Here is a 15982-nt window from a genome sequence, read left to right on the forward strand (position 1 = left end):
CTCTCTCCAGATCTTCTTTGCACATGACCCGCAAGAGATTGACAAAATCATCATCTGGCAAGGCAGTGCACTCCACAAAATGAGAGGCGAACAACAAATTCAAGACAGGTTGAGCATCAATGGAATGATAGACTGCTTCTGCTTTAGTGTTGGTGACCACCTTAGCTGGAATGCGCATGCAGACAAGCAAGGCAGTTCTGTGGTGGCCTTGGGAGAGCATAAAGCCCACCGGTTGGTGGTGCTCATGATCACGGGCAGCACTGGCAGCTATTTGGGAGGGCATGAGTTCAAGGAAGAGCATAGGCATATTGAATCCTGGCAGAAGCTTGAGGTCATCTTCTGATTCCTTGCGGAGAGAGATTTGCAGCCTCTGGGTTCTCTGCTTTCGGCTGGGGATGCTCGAGCTGCTGGACTGAGATGTAAGTGAGGGGCTTATGTTTGCACCCTGCACGCATGCGCACACACAGCTGCAAAGCTCCATCAGATATCTCACAAAGTTGCAAGCCACTTCCTTCCTGCTGGCTTCGTGCACAACCATCTGTTTGTTCCCAAGCCAGTAAAACAAGCAAATTCGATTCTTTTGAGGTGCACATGCAGCGTACAGGATGCAGCGTACAGGCTAGGCTTAAGGGCATCTGGATTCATGCTTTCCAAGACCCTTCGAGGTAGCAAGCCCTCTTCTTTGAGCATTGAAGCCAAGCTTGGCAAGCTTCCCTTGTTTATCAAGGGTTGCCGATCCTGGCAAGAGCGTGTTACAGAGAGCTGCGATTTGCCCCTCAGGGATGAGCACTTTGTCTACGAAGGATAGGTCTTGCTTGTCAAAGATGATTTCTATCAAGCAAAAGATGGTAGGGGGGTGGCTGGTTAAGCTTGCAGCGCCTCCATTCTCCACAGGAGTAGGCATGGTGTGGCTGCGAGGGGCAATTGGGGTGCTCCTGGGGGTAGCAGAGGGAGCTGCATTTGTAATGGCAGGACGAGGAAGGGCATCGAGCTCTGGTAATGTTGGCGGAGGGCTGGAAGGAGCTGGTTTCATTAATGGATTCATCAGCTTCCACATACAAAAAATACCAATAAATAGAAATAAGTCTCTAAGTAATTCCAAAATTAACTAGAGTCGAACTCTGAAATAGTTGGTATGTAACATTCACTCCCTCTTAACAAACGAGATGTTCTCATCTCGAGAGCAAACTGCAATAGTTCTAAATAAACTCGTTTAATCAAGAAGAGACCCAATCACTGTAAGAAGGGTTCCTTAACAATCCAGTTGTAAGAAAATATGCTTCAACTAAACTTTTAGAGTCTAGTAAGATTACAACTAGCAAAACCTCAATGCTAAAATACTACCAGACCTTCACCATGGTTGTAATTTAAGTTAATAGTACATTGAACTTTAGCATGCACCCAATTATTTTTTAAAAAAACTTGCAAAGATGGAGATGTGGATACACTCACTCAATTTAACAACCATATAGAACTCAAGACCTTTAGTTTGAGCCTTTATAGGTTCTTTCAAGAAAAGTGAAGTACAACTCAATTAACTTTAATTAGAATTCAGGTCTCCTTCCTTGCATAACCAGAAATCCTATAGACAGTTACACACTAATACCAAAAGTACTAGACAGTCTCATGAAACTTCCCATTCTCAAAACAAAATTAAGTAACTCTCTTAACATAGCCCTTAACACCTGACTCTAATTGATGAGGTCCAAAACCTTACAGAAGTATATTGTCCTGGCCCCACATTCAACAAAATCACATTAGCCACAGCCTTCTCGTGAAGAAAGACTTTTTGCTACCCTTTCTTTTTCCCAGAGCATCTGCTGCCTCCTCTGGATACACATCGTGCATTATCCTTCGTAGTGCAGTCAACTCTAATGCCTCAACATTCTCTGCCTTCAAAATGCTCATGGGCTCTGGTGATTCTCTAAGCACTAATTGGAGCACTTCCATATATTCATCTGGGCACTGAACTTCATCCAAACTCTCCACTGTAAACGCGACGACTTCAACTGTCTCCTTTACCAACTGTGTCTTCATTTCTTTCTTGGATCTTTTTGTTTTTCGAGGAGAATCTTTTAATGCTTCTATCATCTGCCCCACATGCAACAAAATCAAAACATTAGGCGCGGCCTTCCCCTCAAGAAAGACTCTTCTCTGATAAGTGTGCATGTCCTTTAGGGTGCCTACTGAATTAACCACATTTTTCCTGTTTCTGACTTGGATTGCTATGCAACTTATGCAGCTGTCATCACCAATGTCATATTCTCCCTTATGATTAGGCAACACAAAAGGTATGATGAGATCATATGCCTCCTGCCCTTTATTGCATATCATGGCCCCACAATTCCTTATAAAAGTCTTGAGAACGTCAGTTGAAGGGTATCCACCATAAAAGCGATAAAATGCATTGAAAAACACACGTGCTTTTTTCAGATGGCCTGAGTTTGTGAACCCCTTCCAGTTCCTCAAGAAAGCTTGAAGAAACTCTTCCAACCCTTGAGGAGTAGAGACAGCCTCCCAGTTCTGTAAACTGTCCATGGCATTAAGTAGTAAAAACCGTGCTATTAGCTCTCCTCTTTCTCCTGCACTTGCAATGCCATTCAGGAGTAGAGAGTTTAAATGTCGAAGTTGTGTAGTAACCAAGACTTCACTGTGCAGAACCTGTGCTGCTGCTTCAGCTAAAACAGGTTCAGGTAGCACATGGGTAAGCACATAATCTCTAGCTGCTGATGTATGCAGACAGATGCGCATATGTGATGCAACCAGCTCTTGAGCAACCATTGCCTGTGGGCAAACATCCACACCTATTCGACGGCCAAGAAACACTAATGACATATCTCGAGACTTCAGCTTTTCTTGCCCCTGCACTGACTTTACTTCTAGTCCTCCAAGAAGCTTGACTTTTGCCAGATTTACCAATTCTATTGTATTGTGACCTTCCAGAAAAGCAGCCCACAATGGCCTGCCACGAACGAGAAAATGTTCTCGTTTTGCAGCCTCGTTCAGAGTGGTGGGTTGTGATGTAGCAAGTATATTAAACGTGGGCATTCTTGATAACGGCCCAAAAAGTTGCTGGAGACCGATCCTCACTTTAGCACTTGGGTCCTCCCTATTCACAGAGGTAAAATTGCTCACCCTTGCAGTTGTATCAATAAACAACACAAACGATCCCATGCATTGAGCTTCATTAACCTTGAGAGGCAGCTCTGCGCAGGCTCTTCTAAAAACAATAAAGCTTTTCTGACCTGTATCATGGGCTTGAGTAAGAAGCTCCCTGGCTTCGTCTATCACGAACAAAAACTGAACACCAGATTTTTTGAGGGACTTTTCGAATTTGTTCCAAACAGCAGAACATGCAAGCTTCATCTCGTCCGAAGAGCACTCTGGTCGCTCTAAAAGTCTGTCTAGTATGCCACCATAGTCCTTGGTCTGCTGTCTGTGAAACAGCTCGGCTCTATCTGGAAACGTTTCTTCGTTGGCCAACCAATCAAAGCAGGCCCGGAAGATGGCGAAAGCCTGCTCAACTTTGGTCATCGTCACAAAGTGCTGTCTCAATTGTGGGTGCGAGGGAGGATACCCTGTAGATGTGGGTTGAAGCAACGAGAAATAGAATACCACCATACCGCTAGCAGCATGTGCAACCTCTTTCATTGCCCTAGACTTTCCCCAGCCGCTAGACTGGACTATTGGAGCGCAGGGGGCATACCAGGTCTTGGTATCTTGAGCCCATTTTATGAAACACCGATCAATATACTGCTGAACATAGGAGACAACGAAGCCTTCTGGGTCCTCATATGGTCTGTCGAAGGCCTTTTCGAGAAGATCCACCTCGGTTGGAGAAAGACCCTGGGCGGGAGCGCCGGCTTTAGCATTGTCAATGGCAAACAAGCTCTCTATGATCCGTTGCATCCATTCTTCATTGTTCTGTGCCGCAAAGATATACTGTAACGTCTGTGGAGGAAAAGCACAAACTCTGTCCATCAAAATATTAAAGCTTTCATCAGAGAGGGTGCCCCGACTGGCGATCACAGCACCAAAAATTCGACCATAACGGATATGGTCCCAAGTCAGAATCTCCGAAGGATCAAAGGGGACGGTGTGCTTGCACTTGTCCCAGCCCTCCTGTAAGCGCTGCCGGTCGTCGCCCATGCTTTTTCAGAAGAGGCTCTGTTGCTGGGAGCCAACAGTTAGAGAGCTGAACACAACCAATCTGTCGTATGGCAAAAGAGAGAATAACAAGATGAGTGTCTTTGTTGATGTATGTTCTAGCCTACTCTCCGAGGGAATAATATGTGTCGGACGTGTGCAAATGAGTTGTTGCATGCTCATGAGCTCTTCTAATCGTTTCATGCCTTCTGTTGTTATGCTGTTGAAGTCCCCCAATACCCTCCGAGGGAATAATATGTGACCCATAGATCGTTGGAGGTGTGCAAATGAGTTGTTGCATGCTCATGAGCTCTTCTAATTGTATCATACCTTCTGTTGTTATGCTCATGAGCTCTTCTATTGTTTCATGACTTTTTCTAATAAGAATAGATTGTTTGGGTCATGGATTTTAGAGAGTGTTGTGTAGACCAGGCCATGTGTCTTTATACGTATTGGGTCGAATGCTAATGAATCCATTGATAACCCCTATGCTCTGCATATTGTCCTAGCAACACCTGGTTGGATTGGGAATAAGGATGACTAAAGGGATAGCAATGCCATGTAATTGTTGTGTCGAGACTAAGTATCCACGTGTAAGAGCAGTGGACAAGTGGCAATATCATATAATAAAGCTTTGAGGAGGTAGCCTCAGTGCTTTATTATCTTTTTAAGTCTCATTATTTCATTCAATTGTGCTTACATTGGACTCGTACTTGTCATGCCATATGGGGTTCTTGTTGTACTGTGCATGTTCCTCCATCGAGTAAAGAAGGCATAACTCCCTGTAATGGTTCTTGGGGTCCTTCGTGCTATAGCTGTTGTAATGTATAACCTTTTGGCATCTTCGTGTCCTTGTTTTGTTTCCAAGGAAAGAGAACTCACTCGCGTACTCTGCCACAACCAAACTGGAGGGTTGTTTAATATACTTTTTTATTATGCCATCGAAGAAGATATCTTGGCTGTCAGGGTCCATTTTCTCTAGCTACCAACTGTGCTTAAGTAGCAATGTTCAATCTTCTAGAGGGCTAGTGTGTATGAACTCCTTGGTGTTGCTTGTCAAGGGTAAGGACAAACATAGGTACATTGCTTGTTGTGCACTGATGTGTTGAGTATTGAGAATCACATTGTTGAACTTGTGTATTGTTTCATTGGTAGGTATTTTCCCATTGAGTGTTTTGTTCAAAGCTTTTTTAACCACCTCTACGGTGGCCTTATCAGCCTTAGTGATGAATGATGTACAGTAAGCTGCATCTCCATGTGGGATCAGAATAAATTGGACGTTTGTATTCGCTCCCCATAGTTTTGACAATTTTGGGTTGAAGTCGCTAGTGTGTGAGTCCTTGGGATGCCTTTTTAAGCAAAATTTCCATTGTTTGGTCATTGAGAGTAGGGCTAATAGTTGTAATTTTTCTATGAATGATTCAAAGTCAAGTTCCAAAGTGGATGTAGTTTGATAATCCTCTCGAAGTTTTGTTTATCCTTTTGATTTGGAAGTTCTTGCTCTAGTGGAAGTAATATTTGTGTGGTTCACATAGGAGCCCTTGGAAAATCCAAATCTACATCCTTTGCCACGTTTATTGCAAGTTTTCAGGTGTTTGTGCGTCTAAAGGTCCTGCCTTGGCAAGTCCAGTAGTGAAAGGCTTGTTGTTATGTATGTCAATGAATCTAATCACCTCTTTGTCAGAAGAATGTCAATAAGCTGGTGCATTGTTGACCCACAACAAGCCATGGTCATGCTGGCTGCCTCTATTCAACCAAGAATGTGATGAAAAATGAAGGAGGTCCCAGTTGCCTTAACATCACAAACCAGTTTTTCTTAAGCTTGTGCTTATAGTCCAATGAGGTTCTTAGGCAAGTGAAGTTACTATATCCAACGTTTGACTGCAATAATTTTTCAATGTTGCGTCTACAATTGCATCTCCGGCATACAGTTCTTTGTCTTTAAGTTGTCCTTTTCTCATTCTCACCAACGTAGAGGAAAGACCTGACAGACCATGATTTTCACTCTTATCCTTTTTTGTGAGCTCCCATTGGGTGACTTTTTCGTATGATGTGTACGGGGGGATCTGGTAATCTCTTGTGTTTCTATAGAATATGTTTGGGAAGGTTGTTAACCGTATTTTAAGGCATATGCACATAGTAAGATGTCAAAGGGTGTGTGTGTGAGGGTTGTCTCTCTCGACATCCTCTTGCAGTTGCATTGTGCAATGGCTATGGTAATGCAATAAGTACGATTATGGTAGTAATTCCTGTGTATTCTTTGCAAGTGTGTCTATTTAGATTAAAAACTCCCATCAATAATTGAGCCATACAATTAATTCCATCAATTGGATAAAAAGTTTTTTTTAAAGGGAAACATATGAGGAAAGAATGTTTAAGACACCTAAGTTGAAAAATGCAATAACCAAATTTTGCAAAAAAAATTCACCAAAATCAAGAATTTTCAATAATATTGAGTTTGACAAACACAATATTGAAAAAAGATGTCGAATCCTCAGGCAGTCCATGTTCAGAGGTCAGGGTCCATTTAGCTAACCACCATCCAAACAAACTAGATGTTAGAACATCATAGTTACAATTGGGTAGACAGGTAATGCCTATGTTCCCCAGCTTGTTATCGCTTTACCTAGGAACATCGACAACCATATGGATTCTTAGATTATATATATATAATGTTTAAGTCACAAGTGGACTAAGGATCAAATGAGTGCATGGGTTGAGAAGGGATTAGTGAAGGTATGGGAGGATTAGTGTGCTTGGTGCGTGGGTTGATTAAAAAGATACTGTAAAGGAGAGATTTCATAGGAGGTTACAGAAAAGAATAATTCATAGTTGCGGAAGTATACATGTGTTTGTGTATGTGTGTGCGTGTGCATGCACACGCGCGTGTGTGTGTAAAGAAATAAGTGATTCTGTGAGATACATTTACTAATCAAAATTTTTGTGTGTGTATGGCCCACCCTCAATCCAGAGGGTAAGACCACATGGTGGGGAGTAAGCCCACCATGTGGAACTTACTCCCCACCTACTGATAATAAGTGGATAAAAGTGGATCTGTATCATAAGTGTCAAAATAAAAAAAATGATGCCAATAGTAAATGTGTAAACCACTTCTAAAAAATAGATATAAAGGTTAGTAAAAACTAAGGCATATAAAAAAATGACTAGGGATTTTCCATGCTAAACAATTATCCAATGGATGTGAATTAATTGTATGGCACTAGCCAAGGCTAGCTTGGAAATCAAAGTGTATGTCTAGATTAAAAAGCCCCATCAATAATTGAGCCATACAATTAATTCCATCAATTGGATTAAATTTTTTTTAAAGGGAAACATATGAGGAAAAAATGTTTAAGACACCTAAGTTGAAAAATGCAATACCCAAAGTTTGCAAAAAAAAATCACCAAAATTAATAATTTTCAATAATATTGAGTTTGACATACACGATATTGAAAAAAGATGTCGAATCTTGAGGCAGTCCACGTTCCGAGTTCAGGACCACTTACCTGCCACCATTCAAACAAACTAGATGTTAGAACATCATAGTTACGATTGGGTAGACAGGTAATGCCTGTTTTCCCTAGCTTGTTATCGCTTTACCTAGGAACATAAACAACCATATGGATTCTTAGATTATATATATATATATATATATATAATGTTTAAGTCACAAAGTGGACTAAGGAGCAAATGAGTGCATGGGTTGAGAAGGGATTAGTGAAGATATGGGAGGATTAGTGTGCTTGGTGCGTGGGTTGATTAAAAAGATACTGTAAAGGAGAGATTTCATCGGGGTCCACAGAAAATAATAATTCATTGTTGTCTCTGTGCCAACATGGACTTAGGTAGAACAGAATGTGTGTGTAGAGTGGCGGCAAAGCTCCGCTTGTACTTGCATTAAGGCTAGAAATAATCCCTCTTAGAAATCCAACTTGCATGTTTTACATGCAAGTTCTATATACGATTCCTACATGCAACTCCTACATGCAAGTTCTACATGTCAGTTCTACATGGAACTCCTACATGTGAGTTCTACATGCAACTCCTATATGCGAGTTCTACATGCAACTCCTACATGCGAGTTCTACATGCAACTCCTACATGCAACTTCTATATGCAAGTTCTACATGTAGAGAGAAAATGTCTTACAATTCCTACATGCAGAGAGAGAAGCTCTCCAACTTGTATAAATACCCCATAATGGAATGAAGCCCACACTCTTTGGGGCATTGTGTTGAGTTCTACTTTGGTATTCCAAGCAATTGTCTCAAGTGTCTATGCTTCCTTGCACTCCACATCCAAAAGCATGTCCTAACCTTGCAACTCCTCCTCCCCTCTCCTCCAACCTTTGCAACCCATCCTCTCCCCCTCCTCCTCCCTTCTCCTCCTTCCTCTTCCTCCTCCTCCTCCTTCCTCCTCCTCCTCCCTCCTCCTCCTCCTTCCTCCATCTCCCTCCTCCCCCTCCTTCTCCCTCCTCTCTCTTCTTTCCCCCATGCTCTTACACCTTCTTCCTCTCCCACTCCTATGCTCCCCCTAAACCCTTAGTTCCTCAACCCTTAACCTCCATGATCTACAAGGGAGACGAGTTCTCCACCATGTACTCTACCCTTAACCTTGGAACCTCTTCTAAACTCTGGAACCTCTCTCTCGCAACATCTATAATCGTCAATGGTTGCTACTTTTGAGAAGAAATCTGTCACAGACATTCTTTATCTTCGTAATCTTTTGAGCACTCCGTACAAAGTTGGAGCTCCCATGACAACTCATATTGAGTCATTCAAAAATATCGTCAATCAACTTGCTGCTGCTGGTGTACCTATTCCACCAAATCAATTGGTGACCTATCTTCTCGACACAGTCCACGATCCATTATATGATAATATTGTTACCATCTGCTTTTCGCCAAGAATATCGTGGCTTCGTGATAAACGTATTGGCATCTCATGTTCTATCCTTTTTTGGTGTATCTCGAGTTCTATATTTTCAGAGCGACCATTGTATTCTCGATCATTGACGTGAGCTCTGACAAACGTATTCTCCCGAAGCAACCTCCTTCTAACCCTAGAACCTCCTTCCAAACTCTGGAACCCACTTAACCCTTAAACTCCTCCTAAACTCTGCAACCCCCAATGAAGACGAAAGCCTTCATTACCTCAACCATGATGATACACGTTCCTTTTACACATGCATGCACTATGTTTGCTCACCACACTTAAGCCTGCGTCTCTCACCGAAATACAACTCAAGGTCCTAAGCTACATGTATACTACAAACGATAACCCCGATATATCTGTAGGTGACAAAAAGCCTCGGAACCCTACATACTGAGAATACCCTGCTCTTCCCACGGAAGCCGTGGGAAAGAGCCAACATTTGGTGCCACTGCCGGGGAGACTAGCATCTCAAGTAACAAGCAAACATACACAGGTATGTGTAAAAAAAAAACTACTTTGAACTTTCACAAACATAACACTCAAGGGCAAGGAGAGTAAAATTTTTCCCAGTTCTAGCCAAACATATCAACCCCAAGCATCAACCTTGGGTAACTACCTTAAGAAATTTTCTTTATTTCTTAAAAAGAAGCCACTTGATAAACAATCAGGCTAGGTAGTCGACACGAATGCGTAGAGCTTCTAATTTTAATCATTTCACCTTTTTGTAGAGGAGCAAACCGAGCTAACCATAAAAAGTTACGGCTCGGGAAGAGTTCAGGGTTTAACCCTAAACCTAAACCCATTTCCTATAAATACCCACTCCACCCCCTCATTCTTCATCTTTCACATCTTGCCTCCATCCTCTTCCCAATTCTGAGCCCTACGCAAGACACTCCTCTCTCTCCATCGACCACCACCCTACTCCCATCCTCACATGGTAAGTTACTTCGAGCCCATCTCACAGTGATAACCTAGCCATCCACCCACCGTCCATTGGTCCTCAACAATCCCGTTACATCGAGAAAGACTTGGAGAGCGTTTAGGTGACCACCTCTTCCTCCCTTTGGATTTCCGTCAAGTTTTTTTCTTTTTTCTTTTTCCCTTGTCCCTCCACCATTCCCCCTCCACCACCATCCCCTCCATTCCCCCCCCCTTTTTTTCCCCTCCCCCCTCCCCCCCTCCATCTCCACCACCCCTTTTCTCACCCCCTTCCCTCCACCCCTCCCCCCTCCACCACAACCCCCTCCCCCCCTCCACCCCTCCCATTTCCACCACCTCTTTCTTCCCTCCCCCCACCCCCTCCATCTCCACCACCCCCTCCCCCCTCCACCACCCCTTCCCCCCCCCTCCCCCCTCCCTCCCACCCCCCCCCAATCCCCCCATCTCTCTCTCTCTCTCTCTCTCTCTCTCTCTCTCTCTCTCTCTCTCTCTCTCTCTTTCCCTCCCCCTCCCTCCTCTCTCTCTCTCTCTCTCTCTCTCTCTCTCTCTCTCTCTCTCTCTCTCTCTTTCCCTCCCTCCCTCTCTATCTCTCTCTCTCTCCCCCCCTTCTCTCTCTCTCTCTACCCCCCCGCTCTCTCTATCTCTCTCTCTCTACCTCCCCCTCGCCGGCTGCTCCCTACACAAAACTAACCTACCTACTAAGCAAGGGCCCTAAGGGGCAGCGCCCGTCGACCAGGCGACACCCACGCGCAGCGCCAGCCTAAGGCGACGAGCCAATGGTGCCTGCCTCGCGCCCCTCCGTAGCGCCCTCCTCGTGCTCTCCGCCACCGCCCATGCTCCCCCTCCCCTCCCCTCCCCTCGACCCTCTACCACCGCCCACGCTTCCCCTCCCCTCTATCTCCCCTTCCACAACTCACCCGCCCCGCGCCCTTAGCCTCACCTCCACCCGCTCCCCTCCACTCACCCGCCCCTCACCCGTCCCTCCACCCTCCCCTCCCCTCCACTCCACCTCCCTCCCCTCCCCTCTGTGTGAACCCCCCCCCCCCCCCCCCCCCCGCCGTCGCGACATTCCCCCCCCCCACAAACAGGGGAAAAAAAAAACTAACCTAAACCTAACCCTAGGTTAGGTTAGCTTTAACTTTAGTTAGGTTAGTTTAATTGTTAGTTAGTTACACTAACTGGACCATTAGGTTAGTTGATTGTCCTAGGTTAGCTCAACTAACTGTGGTTAGTTAGCTACAGTCAGTCTAACCATAACTAGGTTAGGTTAGACTAACTAGTAGACATCTAACTAGACAGTTAGGTTAGTTAGACTAATTGGGCCAGTTAGGTCAACTAAACTCGGTCAATTACCCCTCAGTTAGACTTAAAGCCCATTCACACCAAACCTTAAGACCAAGGCCCCCCCCCACCCCGCCCCCCCAAAAGGCCAATTTTACCCCTACTTCAACACATCGTATCGTGCCCGTTTGGGACCCAAACTTGACCCCGTTTGAACCAGAATTTCACACACAAAAACACCACGCTACAGGGTATTTTTCCAGCCCATTTCACACCATTTTGGCATCCCTAGCACTCACTCATTTGCGCCCTCGTGCGGGCCTCGTTTCGTACAAATTCACTCGTATCTTTACGCCGTGACCTCCGATTGATGATCCGTCTGCACCTGCATTTTTCCTTACACACGTAGGACAATCTTAGGCACATTATTAACACGATGATCTCTACACAAACTAACACCACTCTAACCCTCCCAACAAAACTACATCAACACCTGCACTTGCGACAGAGACACCCTTTGCAAATCTCCCCCAATCTGCATGTAGCTACGTTCCGACCAATGCCTCCAACTCCAACGCTCGCCAAATCCACATAAAACTCTGCTGCAACCATCGCCCCCGACAATCCTCTACCTCGAATCCCCCCCTGAGATTCAATCACTCCCTTTAACTCCTCCACGCCACAACATGGCTGGACGCTGTCGCGACAATGATGGGGATATCGACCTTAATGCAGAGGCTGACAATTTCTTTAATCGAAGAAATAATAACAATCAAGGCAGACGCCAGATCTAGCCCGATTCCTCCAGCATTTTGATGCCGCATGCCGAGCAGGTGGAGATCAATCCCATGAAACCAAGTTGGCTTGGTTTCCCATGGCCTTAACTGATGAAGCATCTGAATGGTACCTAGACCTTCTAGTGAAAGAGCGCGCCACATGGGACCTACTTCAAACTGAATTTAAAAGACTCTTTCAAATGGAGAGGCTACAAGATGATTCCGCTCTCCAACTAAGCAAGATCGAACAAGGCCGGCGAGAAGATGTACGCACGTACGTGGGTAAGATGAAAAGATTAATCACCAAATGTGACCCATGCCCATATGCAAAGTATCTCACGGCATGGTTCATTGTAGGACTAAGAAAGAAAATCCGAAAGGATATGAAAAAGATAAGCAGCTATGAAACATTCAGTGCTACTCATGTGACAGCCATTGACATCGAGGATGGCATGACTGACTCAGACACTAGCAGTGATGACGACAGATCTAGTGCGCGAGATAAGCGCTCGAAAAAGGGCAAATCAAAGTCCACTACCGAAACATCAAATGAAGATCGCCTAGAGGCCATGACCATGAAGCTGAAAGAAGACATGATGCAGGTCATGGAACAAAAACTTCACTTGTCTTAGTTGCCAACTCAGACATATCCACGGCGAGAAAATGTCTGGTGTCCACACTGCATAGTCAATCATACATCAAATGAGTGCTCGGTCCTAAGAGCCAAGATCACTGCACAAGCAAATCCACCGCCAAGGTTGTGGTGCCATATCTGCGTCGTCGGTGACCATGATGAAAATAATTGCATCTTCAACATGCGCAACAACCCGCCTCGACCTCAATAATACCAAGCGGCACCCATGCCAATGTACAGGCAACCGACACTTGCACAAGCGCCCCCAGCTCCGAGGCTCAATCCTATTCCCGTTCGGACACAAGTCCCACAACTACTCAGGAATCCGAATCCACGACCATATCCAAGAGCATCAAATCCAGCTCCTCAGGCAGTTCCAATACATCAATTACAAGCCGAGGAAGTAGACTCGTCATTTGAGTATGAAACAGAGTACCCAGTGTACTATGTTGAAGGTGCAGAGGGTCTAATACCAGTTTATGCAAATCAAGTACGTCCCAACACATATCGAGCACCAATCAAGTGCTACGGCTATGGCGAAAATCACTGAATCGCAGAGTGCCCTCATCATGGTAGCCCAGCTACTTTCCAACCACTCTGTAGAGATTGTGGCATAGGACATGCCTGTATGGATTGTCCCATGAAAAATAAAGTCCCACAACAAACAGAGGTTAAGCCTAACATCCCAATCGGCATCATTCGGGTGGACCATCAAAGTCTGGGTCTGGCAAGTATAATATCACAATCTGTGAATGTAATTACACGCCAACAGAAAGAGGCCACCAAGGACACTAACATTCCAATCCAACCAAAGCGACTTCTCAAAAAGAAAGCACAAGTGCCTCCACCTCTGCCAAGCAATGAGCAGCCGAGCTCATCCACATCAACTCCCGAGCCTCAAATAAAAGAAGCTCCATACCCAAATGCAGAGGTGGAGAAGGCTCGCTTTCAGGCACTTCAACAATGCGTACAATAGGAACAAGCTCAATTTGAGGCTGAGAAACAAGCTCAAGACCCACTCCATGACTTGGCCCCACAAAGTATTGATACTGTACTACTCGAGCCTCTGTTTCAACAACAGACTCCACAACATAATGTACCGCCACATCAACTTGAAGGAGCCGCACTCTCTAGCATCCTGAGTTGCCCTGTGTTAATTCCCATCGGAATCCTCCTACAGAATTGTCCCAATCTCTGGGAGAGTTTCAAAGGATGGATTGAACTCGCAAATCCCCCTCCACCTATGAACGACATTGAAGATATCCTTGTCGGATGGGTGAGAGAGATGACATATGCGACATTACTATGCCTTTGATCCACAAGGCATATAATGAAGTCCAAGCCATAGTAGATGGTGGAGTAGGTGTAAATGTCCTATCAAAGGAGCTCTATGAAGAATGGGGTCTCCCACCAATGCAAAAGGCTAATTTCAACATACGCCTTGCCGATGATTCACAGGCTAAACCCTTGGGAATAGTAAATGGCATGTCCACAAAGGTCGTAGGAGTTCGCTTTTCGCTTCAATTCACAATCTTGGATCTCCCCAAAATTTTTTATCAAATCTTATTGGGACGTCCTTGGCTACAGGAAGCATCAGTCCTCCATGACTAGGGAATTGATAGACTGACAATCCAGAATCGCGACACTGCAGTCAAGGTGAATGTGGGAACATGAGCTATAAAACCAATTGTGCCTAGAGCATTGGATGACACATCTTCCACAACAATCTCAAGCAAATCAGCTCCCTTGTAACAGCATGCCATAGCGGGTGACTCACAAAGCAATGTCAATAATTGGATACAAACATTGGCAACCATCGAAAACTGCCATTCATTAGACCCCATCTTCTCTCAGATTGATGCTAAGGTGCTACAGGTAGATCCTCCACTCACACATGAAGAGCCAAATGATCTAGAGGTGCCATTCTTTATGGTTGACCTCGAGTGGAATAATGAACCTGAAGAAGCTACCCATACCAATGATGACTCAGATTTTCCTTAGGACCTTGAAACAGAGGCTGAGAATGCTGAAATTGAAGATCAAATCTTTGATAATGACTTAGCCATTCTGCATTCCCTTATGGCAGTCGAGCTCCCAAAAGTTGAACCTCCAAAGTTGAATAACAGCAGAAGGTCTCGCAAGAAAGCTGAAGGAGGAAATAGCAGAAAAGCCAAGGCCGAACACTTCAATGAATTCGAATGAGTCGAAACAAGGATCGTCGAAGTGTATCTTGCAAAGCCAGCTCCCTCAATGGTCCGAGGGATTGGAAGGAGTATGCGCAGCAAATGAACCATTACTTGGAAACAACTTTCCAGCGGAAAAGTTGACAAACTATGAAGAGGGGAGAGAAGAATATTGGAGATGAGGAGAGAGGGCACAGCTAGAGAGCACACCACAAATGTGACTAACTGTACACTAGATTTAGTTGGAAAAATAGAATATATACAAACCCATTTAGGGTTAGGGTTAGGGGATCTAACTCTTTCCTTTATAGCACTCTATAAGGTTAGTGCTATGCACATATGATCACGTGATGGTGCTATGCACACATGATCCCATGATGTTGAGCGTGAACTCTCAACACCTTCCCTCAAGATCAACATCATGAAGTAGGCCTTCCCTCAAGATGATGATTCTGGGGAATCGAAGAAGGACTGAGCATTACATTCCATCACACCCCTTTAATGGGAATGTGCTTCCTCTGCGTCAAACCAAGAGCTAGTCGGTGTTTCTCGAATAGCTCTTTATCGAGTGGTTTGGTAAAGATGTTTGCAGCATTCTCTTTGCTATCACAATGCTGCAGTGTGATGTCACCAAGTAACACTCTTTCTCTGATGAAGTGCTCTCTGACATCAATGTGCTTTGTCCTGGAGTGATATACTGGATTCTTGGCCAATGCTTGAGCCGATTGATTATCACAGTATATTGTTGTTGGCTTTGACTCATCAAAGTAATATGTTTCTGACAATAGTCTTCTGAGCCATATAGCCTCACATGCACCTATAGTGAGTGCTCTATATTCTGCTTCAGTCGAAGACAAAGAAACAGTTGGCTGTTTGGTTGACAACCATGATATAGCACCTTGACCAAGGAAAAATGCATATCCCTGTGTCGATCTCTTGGTCTCATGATCTCCAGCATAGTCACTATCATAGTATCCACGCAACCGTGGATGACTTCCTCTGTATTCTATCCCAAACTGTCTTGTACCTCTGATGTATCTCAAGACTCTTTTGGCTGCATTCCAGTGAAACTCTTTTGGATTTGCCAT

At 44.6% G+C, this 15982-nt stretch overlaps 1 protein-coding gene across 1 annotated transcript; it reads right to left on the minus strand.

Moving 5' to 3' along the window:
* Positions 1–1642: 1642 nt before the first annotated feature.
* Positions 1643–4250, minus strand: LOC147903972 (uncharacterized). Its single transcript, XM_087372729.1, has one exon. It carries the CDS (start codon positions 4147–4149, stop codon positions 1753–1755), a length of 2397 nt encoding a protein of 798 aa, XP_087228855.1. The 5' UTR covers positions 4150–4250; the 3' UTR covers positions 1643–1752.
* Between the last annotated feature and the right edge of the window lie 11732 nt (positions 4251–15982).

Source organism: Dipteris shenzhenensis, chromosome 3 (genome assembly GCF_047967505.1).
Source record: "Dipteris shenzhenensis isolate YYH24624 ecotype China chromosome 3, Dip_SZ_1.0, whole genome shotgun sequence".
Taxonomy (NCBI): domain Eukaryota; kingdom Viridiplantae; phylum Streptophyta; class Polypodiopsida; order Gleicheniales; family Dipteridaceae; genus Dipteris; species Dipteris shenzhenensis.

Excerpts from the sequence above, each read along its gene's own strand:
- LOC147903972 (XM_087372729.1), bottom strand. The coding sequence starts at position 4,149 with ATGGGCGACGACCGGCAGCGCTTACAGGAGGGCTGGGACAAGTGCAAG.